The 13,468-nt window shown below is 51.2% G+C and overlaps 1 protein-coding gene across 6 annotated transcripts in view; it reads right to left on the reverse strand.

Moving 5' to 3' along the window:
- Positions 1 to 13,468, reverse strand: part of ARHGEF10L (Rho guanine nucleotide exchange factor 10 like) — a gene marked incomplete at its 5' end in the record, with an annotated part of 133,179 nt that overhangs the window by 2,555 nt on the left and 117,156 nt on the right. For all 6 annotated transcript variants that reach the window (XM_080921207.1, XM_080921206.1, XM_080921205.1 and 3 more), the window contains one exon: positions 3,706 to 3,880. In XM_080921207.1, coding sequence (XP_080777333.1) covers positions 3,706 to 3,880 — 175 coding nt within the window. The remainder of the gene's footprint in view (positions 1 to 3,705; positions 3,881 to 13,468) is intronic.

The following is a 13,468-nucleotide window of genomic DNA, read 5'->3' on the forward strand; positions in this document are numbered from 1 at the left end:
ATAGATGGGAAGATGGATGGATAGATAAATGAATGGATAAATGGGTGGGTAAATGGATGGGTGGATAGGTAGATAGATAGATAGATAGATAGATAGATAGATAGATAGATAGATAGATAGATGGATGGATGGATGGATGGATGGATGGATGGATAGATGGATAGATGGATGGATGATGGATGGATGAATAGATAGATAGATAGATAGATAGATAGATGGATGGATGATGGATGGATGATGAATAGATGGATAGATAGATAGATAGATAGATAGATGGATGGATGGAGGGAGGATGGATGGATGGATGGATAGATAGATAGATAGATGGATGATGGATGGATGGATGGATGGATGGATGGATAGATAGATAGATAGATGGATGGATGGATGGATGGGTGGATGGATGGATGGATAGGTGGGTGGATGGATGGGTGGATGGATGGATGGATGGATAGATGGATAGATGGATGGATGTGTGGATGGATGATGGATAGATAGATAGATAGATAGATAGATAGATAGATAGATAGACGGACAGACAGATGCATAGATGGGTGGGTAGGTAAGTAGATGGGTAGACACACACAGTTGAGCACAGCTCGACCATTGTACACAGTCACTGGAGACAAAGTAATATTCATAATTACTTAAGGGCCCTAGATTCTAATGAGTTAAGATCAGATCTATCCCAGTCTCAAACCCCAAAATAACAAGGCCAAGATGGGGAGCTGTGGGTATCCTGGATCTGCCATGCCTGCTCTCCTTCCCATAAGCTCCTGAGACCCTGGGATGAAGAGGAGATGGTGCCAAAGCATCCTCTTCCCAACCACAGCAGAAGTTTGACAGGTGGAAGGAAAGCAAGACAGGAGGCCAAATTGAGGTGAGAAACGGCTTCATCCGCAGGCCTCGTTCCGGGGCCCCCTCGCATCCTTCCGCCTCAAGGAGAAGAACGAGACACTTCACAAACAGTCCAAGAGAAAAAAATTCTAATGGTGGATAAATATTTGATCATAGAGACTTAATACACAGCGCTCCGTGCACCATGGTCGTCTATCTGGAGATATACAACTTCCAAAAGCTCAGACTCTCGGAGAACATTTTATTAATGACCTGTCTAGATAAAAGGAGGGGGGAGTTAGGTTTAGAAAAAATTGCATTAATACCGGTCGGGTACTCGGGTGGAAGAAGCAGGGGGGGGCATGATAAATTTTTAACACACCCTAAAAAAATACACAGTTAGAGGAAGAACAAATTTATTACTAATTATGCAATTATTTCATTTGGTGGTGTGGGGGAGAAAAAATACTTAAAAGCCTGTTTTAAATATCTCTAGTAAAGAGTTTTTAAAATCCCAATTCAGCTTTTCTTCCTCCAGGGCACAGTGTGGGTGGACAGAAAGCCACCCTCTGCTCTCCCATTGCTGCCACAGTGCCTGGCTCTAGCTCAGCCTGTGGGTCAGGGGTTCCCTCTGCTCAGCTTTGCTAGAGACGCAGCTTGGCTAACCAGGGATGCTAAGGTCTGTGTAGGGCTCAGACCAACGAGAGCGCCCCCTGTCTGCTTGCACGCAGCTGGTGCCTTGGGGAAGAGACTGACCTAGAAGTTCAAGATGGGCAAAGAAGCCCTGAAGGAGAGACCTGGAGACAGGTCAGCACGAAGGGCCATAAAGGTGACCGTGAGGACAGCAAGAATGGTGTTAGTAAAGATTCCTGCCAGGAATGAGACTTCCTGGGACAAGAACTCCAGTGTGAAGCATGAGGATGGGGGAATGGACCACCGTTTCCAGGCAGAGCGTGGAACTCAGCAAGAATTCAACTTTGAGCTACCAACTAGTCAAGCTCTGACTCAACTCTCTGCATCCACGGAGAAACTGAGTCTCAAGAGAAGATGCGCCCACCACCTGACCAGCAGAGTGACAGAGGCCAGTCACGCAGCTGGGTCTCTGCTCACAAGGCTTAGAAACAACCACACTGACCCGTGGTGCCTCCCCTTTAAAAGCCAGGAACACAATGTGCGGGGTCCTCAGGGGTGTCAGCCACGGAACCCACCGGAGCTGCGCTTCTCCACCGGCAGTGGGTCCGCCCCCAGCCCGGCCTCTGACAAACGTGCTACTGTCTCACTTTCCTCTATCCCGACTAGACAAGACTCGGGATTTTCAAAAGCCCATAAGATTAACCATTTTTCCCATTGTTCCATTATCTTGAAATAATTTAGCTATCAAGATAAATGCAAAAGTATTTCTATGATACAGGGAATTTTTTTATTGTGTTGTATAATGTATGAAACTGGTCCTTCTCCCACCCCCGCCTTTCAGGAAATAAGAGTCAAACTGGAAGAAGGAAGAGGAGAAGGCAGGAAAGAAAAAGACCAAGAGTAACACAGGGCTCTGATGCAGGGGAATGGTGCAAAAGGGGCTGCCCCATCTCAGCTGGATTTTACCCTCAAAAATCCCTCAGGACTGTACCCCAACACATGGAGGGACCAGAGCTCTCAGTGGTTATGTCAGGGCTCAACCAACTCTGAAATTGTGTGTCTGTGTGTCTCTGTATGTCTCTCTCTGTGTGTATCTGTGTGTCTGTGTGTATCTGTGTTTCTGTGTCTATCTGTATGTCTGTGTGTGTTTGTGTGTGTATTTGTGCATGTGTGTCTGTATATGTTTGTGTATTTGTGTGTCTGTATGTATCTGTGTGTGTTTATGTGTATATTTGTGTGTCTCTGTGTGTATGTCTGTGTATTTGTGTGTGTATGTGTATGTCTGTGTTTGTCTGTATGTGTGTCTATGAGTATATCTGTATATGTCTGTGTTTGTACGTGTGTTTATGAGTATATTTGCATATGTCTGTGTGTTTATGTGTGTTTTTGTGTGTGTATATGTCTGTGTTTGTATGTGTGTTTGAGTGTATTAGTATATGTCTGTGTGTTTTTGTGTGTGCTTATGTGTCTATGTGTGTCTGTATGTATCTGTGTGTGTGTGTTTATGGGTGTATCTGTGTGTCTCTGTGAGTATGTCTGTGTGTTTATGTGTGTATTTGTGTGTCTGTGTGTGTGTCTGTGGACATGTGTCTGTGTATTTGTGTACATGTGTGTCCCTATCTCCCGATAGCGCCGCAGGACTCTGAGCCACTGCATGACACAGCATAGAACCCTGCTGAGGACAGCTACACCCACATCTGTGACTTGGGGAACATCTACAACTTTCGAGCCTAGAGCACAGTGCGATGTCTTCAGCAGAGCTTTCCTCAGCATGGGGCTCTGGCAGACCGGCAACTCGGTAAACAGTCACTGCTGCCGCCTAGCTTGTTAATGGCCAATCTATCCTAGGCAAAACCCTGATTGGTCAAAGTCATGGCTGGAAATAGAGATCAAATCTCAGGAGAGGACCCCAACATGCTGTCCATCCAACAAGCCTTTCCTAAGTCTGCGAAGGTTGATCCTCAGCTCAGCTCAAACCCACCCCAGCCCTGCCACAGCCTGTCTGTAAGACCCTGGGGACGGTGTCACTGTTCCCCTGTCCCCAGAGACCTTCTAGATTCCTAGTCAACTAACCCATCTCTGCCTAAGGAGTTTGGACTGTCCCAACACTGACCAGTCTTCAAGGCTGCCCAAGGCTGCCCTGGCAGTTAATGAGCTGGGATGGCTCACTACACAGCCCCCTGTTGGCACCCATGAGTGTCTGTCCCCGAGTCTCAGCTAGGTATACAGCCTCACCTGGCAGAAGGAAAGTGGTCCTGGTGGCGATGTTGATCTCCTGAAGATACTCCAGAGTCTCCGTGTGGAAGAGGCGGATGGAAGAGCCAGAGGAGAAGGCCATCCAGACACCGCTGCCGGCTTTCACCATGTGAGTGACACTCACCGCCTCATCCTGGTGCGCCTCGAAGCTTTGCTGCACGAGGAGGGGATGGAGGTGATCAGGACAGCTGCCTCCCTGCCTTGTCCCCCATCCCATTCTCCAAGGTCAACTGTTCCCATAGTCTTCAGGAACGTAAGCTAAGCAAGGCTCTGCCCGGACACCTGTCTGCACCCTGGCTAGACTGATACTATGTAGCCCAGGCTGGCCTCCAGCTCAGGATTCCCCTACCTCCGACTCTTAATTGCTAGCATGTATATTTATTTAAAGTAACCATGGCAACCTGCAGACCCAGCGAGATGGGGGAGTGAGTCAAGTCTTCATCCCTCACGGTGTGGTGAGGGCAGGGAAGGTCAAGAAACCGTGTTCAAAATCAAGAGAGCAAGAGGTCTGGAGTCAAGGAGGAGGGTGTGTGGACTGAAGTCAGAGCGGGAGTCTCTTCTGAGAAGCAGAACCGGGAAGAGCACTGGGGAACTACTCCGCACCTTTCGACCTCCTCCTCACAGACATGGGTCTAAGTGATCTCAACCGAACAACACAACAATAAAACCCCTCAGGATACGGGCTGGCCGGGCGGCTCAGTAGCTGTGCGCTTAGCAAGCATAAATTTGATCCCCAGCATCTATGTTTATGTAATTTTGTCTTCTGTGGGGTTCCCTCTAAGCTGTTGTGGTCCTCCATATTACAATGCTGCCACTCGACATTTCCAGAACCAGTGAGAGGCACTGTCTCAAAGACAAGAGGATAGTACCTGAGGAATGGTATCCAAAGGTTTCCACACAAGCAAACCCATACACAGTGCATGAATGCACACACACATACACACACACACACACACACATGCGCGCGCACACACATATACACAAGTGCATGCACACGAATACACACACATGCATGCACGTGCAGCATGTGCACACACACACACACACACACACAGAGAGAGAGCAGAAGTGTCTGACCCTTAGGGTGCACAGTCTCCACAAGGTGGGGCATCCCTAGGATGAGGAGAGAGAACTGTCTCCTCCCTCAGACTGGGGTTCTGTCTAAACCCTCCTGAGGTTAGGAGGGGCTTCTGAGGGAGCCAGGTCAGGGCCATGTAGTACACAGCAGGGACACAGCAGTCCTGTGACTCAGGGCCTCAGCCCATCTCTGCTAACCCAGCCCAGCCCTTGGCTTGAGTTGTGGTTCTTCCAGGAAATCCATGGATGGTTCCTAGCTGCCAGGTCTGATTGAAGAAGTCCTCAGGGCAACCCCAGCCTTGCTTCCCTAGGGTAGAACTGGTCAGTACTGGGCCCAGCAGACCATGCAGGCCAATGCCAACGCACAGGGCCAAGACATGTGGGAGGGGCTCCCCCAGAAACGTCTGCTCATGCCAGAGACTGAATACAAGCCGACCCCGGATTCCTAGCTGAGCCTTCTGAACCACAGGAAGGTAGTAGGTGGGAACAGAGAATATGCCAGCATCCTGAGCCCCAGGGGGAGCCAAGCCCAGCCATGCCACCCAAGCCTCAGTGCCCACAGGATGCCACTCAGCTCCAGCGAGCCACATAGCTGCTGAGTTGGTAAACCAAACTTTCCAGGAAGCCAGTACTGATCACACAAGAAGGAACCCAGCCGGGAACCCTGGCACAGCGCCCTCTGCCCACAGACACTGGTCTTGCTTAAGGACAAGAATATCCGCCGGCAGACACCACGTTGTCCCGGCAGGTTTGGTGGCCGTGGAAGGGGCACCAGCCGTCTAAAAAGATGTCACGCACTCTGAAAGAGACTCATAGGCGGGAACTTCGGGGTTCTCCCAAGTCCCACACCTGAAAAGAGACCAGAGGAGACAGCACCCAACAGGCAGCAGTGGGCACAAAACCCCATTCTGATTTCCACTCCTGCTCCCTTTGGGGGCATCAGCTAGGGCACCAGGGACATGGTGGATTGGGGTAGCGAAAACACAGGTACAGCCCAGGGCCTCTCACAGATCTGAAAGCAAGGAAAACCTGGGACTGTTAGGGTGAGGGGGTGTCCACAGCATGTGCAACCAGATCAAATTGGCCCAGGGCTAATCAATCAATGCCGGTATCTAGCTAGGTATGAGGGGCCTGGATCCTGTGTGCTGAGCTCTCTAAAGACTCTAGGGAGCCGGGTGGAGAGGCTTGTGCCTGCAATCCTAGTGCTCAGAAAACTGAGGTACGTCAAGGCCAGAGTGAGCTGCACATGTATGTGTGTGCATGCATACATGGAATGCACCTATGTCTCTGTGTATGTGTCTGAACGCATCCATGGAATGCCTGCTGTTAAAACTGCTTAGCATGAAACTGCTTAGCAGTTCAAAGACTATGTGTGTGCACGCATATACACACAGAGACATACATGCATTACAATCCTGCATGCACACAGAGATATATGTGCATTCCATAGATGCATGCACACACATTCAGAGACATGAGTGCATTACACGTATGCATGTTAGTTCTCTCTCTCTCTCTCTCTCTCTCTCTCTCTCTCTCTCTCTCTCTCTCAGCACCTAAGTGCAGCTCACAACCACCTGTAACTTTAGCAGCAATAACTCTGACAGCTTCTTCTGGCCTCTGGAGACACTTGCACACACACACACACACACACACACACACACACACACACATAATTAAAAATAAAACAAGTCTTTAAAATACAAAGTGGGAGCAGACTACTAAATGAAGAGTTGGCCCCAGGAGAGCAAGTGTCAGCCCTCTGTGTCTTCCTCTTCTCTTTGTAGACTGGGACAGAAAGAATCTGCCTCTCAAGGGTGCTGAGGACTCAGTGGAGAAGGGTATGGGGCACACCCGGAGGGCCTCTGCATGCGGCTGTGTAAGACCAACATGCCGCAAGTCCCACCCCCATCTACAGCGTCGCTACCTCCACAGCCTCTGGACACCCAGCCACGGCCACCCACGCTGCTGCCGGTTCCAGGTGAGTGATCTTCTCCGAGGAGTGCTGACACAGTCAGTCCTGTAATATTTATGTGCCTCCCGGTGACGCTTCTGCGCCGTTGCCATAAATTCCCAGGGTGATGTGCTCAGCACTCAAAGTCATTAGAGCCAGAGATGACGTGAGGACTGGGGGGGGGGGGTATAGCCAGGTGAGGGAGCTACCCAGGAGGGGTAGACAGTAGCTAGGTACCTATTTCTACTTCCTGGGCATCAACAGGGCACCAGGGCTCTCCACTGGACACAAGCATCCTCCTGACACAGAGAAGACAGCAGACAAGTCCAGAAAACGATCCCAGAAAGGCTGAGTGGGGGATTCCATTCAGCCTATTCTCAGAAGCTCAGCCCTGGCATTGGATCAGGGCCGGGGTTAAAGAGGTCCGTGCCTCTTTAAGTCACCATGGACCAGCTGGTTCTGAGAAGCCTGGTTACCGGCCCAGGGATAGATTGCCCACCAAACGCTGGCCCACGCCTTACCAACACTGTCTCCTCCAATCCTTCAGGACAGCCAGAAGGCGGGCACAACCCTTTCACCATCGTTCAAGGCAAAACAGGGTAAGTTCAAGGAAAGAAAGGTGCCGTGGCTCGGCCGGCCAGTGGATAGACTAGGAATTTAGACTCGGGACTGCTGGGTCCAGTGTGCAGAGAGGTCATCTTGTACAACCCATCATAAAAGTCCCTCATCTGTCTTCATCTGCCTTATCAATCTCTTAATCAGCCCTTCATGGCCAATGCAATAGAAGGAAACACTGATGCTTTTGCGGATCTGGGTTCTCAGAAAGGGCAGGAAGCCACGCCCCTCACCTGGGAAGCCACGCCCCTAACCAGAGTAGCCAATTCACTCTGGAACCTCAGGACATTCCCATCCTGGGAAAGCCAAGGCGGCTGATCACTCTGATGAGACACAGTTCCCACACTCAGACTGGTGTAATGTTCCTGCCTTGCCTGACCTGGTTAAGGTCAAGGGCTCAGCCAGAAAATAAAATAAAATAAAACAAAAACAAAACCGTCATGAAGGCTTGAGATGCAGCTGCCTCCACCTCTCCCCAGCAAACCACCTCATACGTAGCAGAGTGGAAGGGGCATCATCCCCTCTACTGAATGGCGACACCCCCAGCTTAGGGGCACCATGGCAACAGGCAGGCAAACGGCTCCACCAACCACTGTTCATTTTGGAAGGAAACGTCAAAACTTAGTGTTGTGGAAATAACTTTCTAGAAAAAAAAAAAAAAAAAGCCCCGATTTTTTTTCTAGTATCTCAAGAGTCTGAGTACCCGCTGCCCCCAAATGTTTAAGATTCCTACCCTGTTCTTTAAGCACATGGTCCCTTGTGGATCGGTCACGTGCCAATGACAACCCCACATCTGTACGTCCGTGAGCGTGTGGACTTGGTGAGTTACTTAAAAATAAAATAATAATTTTAAAAATGAGGGAATGAAGTTGACTTGGATGGAGTTAGGGGGAAAGTTGGGAATAAATATGATCAAAATACATCATATACTTATATTAAATTCTCAAAGAATAAAAATGTAGAGCTGGAGAGATGGCTCAGTGGTTAAGAGCACTGACTGTTCTTCCAGAGGTCCTGAGCTCAACTCCCAGCAACCACAAGGTGGCTCACAACCATCTGTAATGGGATCTGCTGCCCTCTTCTGGCCTGTAGGTGTACATGCAGATAGAGCACTCATACACATTAAATAAATAAATCCTTTTTTAAAAATGAAAATGTATTTTTAAAAGATAAATAAATTAAATAAAACTCTGGGCAGGAGAGATGACTCAGTGACTGAGGGTGTATACGGCTCTTCCAGAGAGGTTTATTCCTGGCACCCACGTTGGGCAGCTTACAACTAACTGTCTGTAACTCTGGTTCCAAGGGATCAGAGGTGTCTGTGGCTATCTGGAACATATACAGTACATGTAATGTTCATGTAAAAATACTCGTACACATAATTTTTAGGTTAAAAAATTTTTTAAAGTAAATCTTATACCAGGGCTAGGGCTGTGGCTCGGTGGCAGAATGCTTGGCTCAGCATGTGTGAGGTCCTGGGTTCCACTCCCAGAACTGAAAAAGTAAGTGAGTAAAATTCCACACTAAGTCTGGCTTGTTACTAAGTACCCAAGCTGGGTGCAGATGCTTAAGGTGACCTCAGTCCTCAGTGACAGCGCAGACCAAGGCATCCAGAAGGTGCCACTGCAAAAATTATTCCATGTGGCACGGCTGTACCAGCGTTTGCCCAATGGTGTGTGTGGCTCCTGTGGAGATGCAGACTGTGAAAAGCATCTCCAGGCAGGGATGCTTCTGTCCCCTCCTAAGTCCTATTTAACGGCCTCTTATCTTCTACGACAAGCCAGCCTAGCATTTCCTCTGCAGCACGGACACCAGAGGAGAGGGCTCCAATAGTGGCCACCCGGGGCCACCATGCACCGATCTGATGGGTCTTGTCCTTGATCCCTGTCCAAGCCCTGCCCCGCACAAGCCCCAGGACTAACCTGAGAGAGCTAGAGTCCGCCTCAGTCCAGCTCTGCAAAGACCACAAGGTGGGCAGCTTGCTCCTTGCTGCTCCATGCACCAGGGCTGGGCTCACCCCAGTTGGCTCACCCTGCAAAAGCCAAGGTCTGAAGGCTGGATTCAGCCAGCCTGGTGACTTTTCGTCCCATTTATTTCAACATTAACTCGGTCATGACAAGGACTGCCTAGGGCTATTACAACAATGTCACAAGGTCCTGCCAGCACAGGGCTCTGACTAGCCTAGGCACCATCACTGTAACTCAGTGATGGGGACCAAGGTTTTGCTCACCCTTAAGTGACAGGCCCTCTGCTGGGCCCAGTGCCCACCTTGGGATGTGAGGGCAGACACAGCTGTGCCTCCTCCCTCCTTTGCTCTTTTCCTCCTCTGTGACCCCTTCCTTCTCACTCCGCCTCCTCGCTCTGTCTGACTCTGACCCTCCCATGCTTCCAGGCTATCCTGGACCACTCGCCCACTGCATCCATGTAGCCAAGGGGCCATGGCAGAGTTGTAGGAGAAAAGTGAAGACAGACCCAGGGGGAGGGAGCCTCCCACCACAGCCTCTGAGACCAGAGCTGTGGCCAGCCCAGGTCCAGCAAGGTATACGACAGACACCCTGTGTGAGGAGCCCGCCTTTTGCAGAAGCTGACAGCTGACATGTGGGTGGGCCCTACGCATGTGTACCCTGACCCCTGCCACCCATCTGAGGACCCAAAAGGAAGCTGGACAGTGCCCCTCTTCACAGTAACTTGCCATCCCATGGAAAACAGCCCTGGTGAGATACAAGGCAGGAGATGTCAAGGTAGGGCTCCGGAGAAAGAGCTACGCTGAGCCCTGTGTTGGGAGCCCCATCTCTCCGAGTAAATTTCCAGATTACAGAGGAGCCCTCTTCACCCTCTCCCTCAGTCAGCCCTGGGAGCTGACTAGCAAACTGCATGAGTCCCACTGAGTTCTACAGCCACCCCTGCACTTGCAGGAGGGAAACTGAGGCACCCAACAGCCGAGACAGTAGAGCCAGCCAGCTCAGCTCTGAGCCACTATACCTAAAATCCAAGCAAGGTCTGGAGACCAGTGGGATACCTCTGGAGCATCCACTAGTCCCCCTGGCAGGCTTACAGACAACTAGAGCGTCAGTCAGACCTGATGCCAAGGGACCGAGCAAGCAGGCACTGGCCTAAACCCCTACACATGAGACCCACACCTCCACATTATCCAATGAGGAAGGCTGTAGTGCACCCAGGGCCTTAGGCAATGCTGTCCCTGCACCCTAATCACCCAGCCTAACAAACACCAGGCCTGGGCAGAGTCAGCTCAGCTGGTGCACCAGAAGCCTGAAGACCGTCCCTTTGTCCTAACAAACACCAGGCCTGGGCAGAGTCAGCTCAGCTGGCCACTCCCTCATGGCTGACTTTTTTGTTCTACCATGCTTTTTGGGAAGGGAACAGCAGGATCCTAAAATTCACCTTCCTCCCCACTCAGAAGCAGTCCTTCTGCAAGTCTAACCTAATCCTTGCTGCTGCTAGGAAACCCTCCATTTGAACTCCTGGGAAGTTCCTGCTATCTTTAGCAAATCAATCCCTCACGTTTTGCTCACTAGCTCCTTGTTTATAAGACATAAGAACAATAAAACACTGGTTTTAATATATATATATATTAGGGGGCTAGAGAGAGGGCTCAGCGGTTAGAAGCCCTGACTGCTCTTCCAGAGGTCCTGAGTTCAAATCCCAGCAACCACATGGTGGCTCACAACCATCTATAATGGGATCTGATGCCCTCTTCTGGTGTGTCTGAAGACAGCTATAGTGTACTTGTATATAATAAATAAATAAATCATATATATATGGATTAAACCAGACTGAGCTGACTCCACGGAACCATATGACTCCAGACCCCACATGCTCCAGTGACCCAGACACCAGGGCACTCCATCGAGGGGTCCTTAGGTGCTACAGGAACTTCAGGATTCATTTTACTCTCTGTGCCAATTTGCATAGCATTACCAAGGGAAGCTGGGTGCTTGGATTTCGGTTTTTTTTTTTTTCAAATTCCCACCCGTTTTGTGTCATAAATAAGATGGGAGACGGAAAACTAATACAGCCCGTGGATGTATTATTCATGCCTCGTCGAGCCCTGTGACGGATTTACAACAGTTAATGCATGCAAACAAAGTTTGGGCACTAAGATGAAAATTAAAGATTGGGGGAGGGGGAGATCTGGGTGCATGGGGTGCACAGAGGGGATCTGAGGAGCTGAGAAGTGTCCAGGAGCCGGGAGATGTCTCTCCTCTGTCAGGCTGAGTGGTCTCGGGGTGGGGCTCAGGACTGTGGACACCAGTGCACACTTGACTTCCAGAAGGGCCCACGTGCTCTCAAGTTGAGTGCTTAAGCCCGGGTCAGCTACCGTGCTTGCCCCCTGCTGGCCTGAATCTCTACCTAGGCCCTGGGGACTAACCTGTCAACAGGACCGGGGAGGAGCCAGGTTGTGGGGAGGAGCCGGGCTGTGGGGAGGAGCCAAGCTGTGGGGAGGAGCCAGGCTGTGGGGAGGAGCCAGGTTGTGGGAAGGAGCCAGGCTGTGGGGAGGAGCCAGGTTGTGGGGAGGAGCCGAGCTGTGGGGAGGAGCCAAGCTGTGAGGAGGAGCCAAGCTGTGGGGAGGAGCTGAACTGTGGGGAGGAACCAAGCTGTGGGGAGGAGCCGGTCTGTGGGGAGGAGCCACGCTATGAGGAGGAGCCAGGCTGTGGGGAGGAGCCAGGTTGTGGGGAGGAGCCACGCTATGAGGAGGAGCCAGGCTGTGGGGAGGAGCCAGGTTGTGGGGAGGAGCCACGCTATGAGGAGGAGCCAGGCTGTGGGGAGGAGCCAGGTTGTGGGGAGGAGCCAGGCTGTGGGGAGGAGCCAGGTTGTGGGGAGGAGCCAGGCTGTGGGGAGGAGCCAGGTTGTGGAGAGGAGTCGGTCTGTGGGGAGGAGCCACGCTATGAGGAGGAGCCAGGCTGTGGGGAGGAGCCGGGTTTTGGGGAGGAGCCAGGCTGTGGGGAGGAGCAGGCTTTCTCCAAGGCCAACAGAGGGTAAGTGGGTGGGTTGGCGGGCAGGTAAATGAGAAAAGCATGGGGCCAGCAAGCTAGCTCAGACTTGATTTAAACTCTGAGACTCACACAGAATGAGTAGAGAAGTGTGTACACAGAACTGTCCTCTGACCTCCACACGCACACTGTGGCGCATGTCCCCTGCCCCAGTAATAATAAGGAAATTTATAAAGAAGAATGGGGTAAAAGAGGGGGGGGGGAGGAAGAAGAGGGGGAGGAGGAAGAGGACTTGCGGTTCTTCCAGAAGAACCAAGTTGGATTCCCAGCACTCACATCAAACATCTCACCGCTGCCTTAGGTCCAGCTCCAGGGGATCTTCTGGAACCCACACCCATGTAACATACCCACACCCATGTTACACACCCACACCCATGTTACACACCCACACCCATGTTACATACCCACACCCATGTTACATACCCACACCCATGTTACATACCCATACAAGACACGTACATGCATACACGTAATTGAAAACTTTTAAAACTACAACAGGAGAAAAGGGCTTGCTCTCGTCTGGTACCCATCCGCACACCGAGCTGGTTCACCTCTGAGCAGCGGTACTCAGACAGACCTAACGATTCAAGGCCATCCATAGCCCCGCCCTGACTCCGCCGCCCCTCCCCTGTCCTGTGAGCAGGAGGAGGAGACCCCGGGGCCACGGGTGTGGGATCAGCCTTGCCCGGATACCCGATACCCCGCCATCCAGCCCAGCAGAGCATACCCAGCATGCCTCGGGCCTGCCGTCCCCAATCGGATTTTGTTTTTTATAATTAAGATGCAACAATGACCCCGCAGCGGGCTCCCCCTCCAGCGACGGCTCCGAATGAACTCCGCACTGACTGGATTAGACTTTGAAGGTGGCGATGCAGATAATGAACAGAGAGCGCCGTGTTGACACAGGCCCTGGCGAGCCACATTATTATTTAACAGGCCTCGCTTCTGCCTCTGCTGGGATCAAGGAGCCGAACAAGCGATTGGTGGTAAGCGTAAAACCCAGAGGCGGTGGTGGCCCCCAGCTCCACAGGGCGGAGACAGGGACCCGGCCAAGCGGGCTGAGGAAAACGGCCCTCAGTTCAGA

This window comes from Micromys minutus (genome assembly GCF_963924665.1).
Source record: "Micromys minutus genome assembly, chromosome: 9".
Classification (NCBI taxonomy): domain Eukaryota; kingdom Metazoa; phylum Chordata; class Mammalia; order Rodentia; family Muridae; genus Micromys; species Micromys minutus.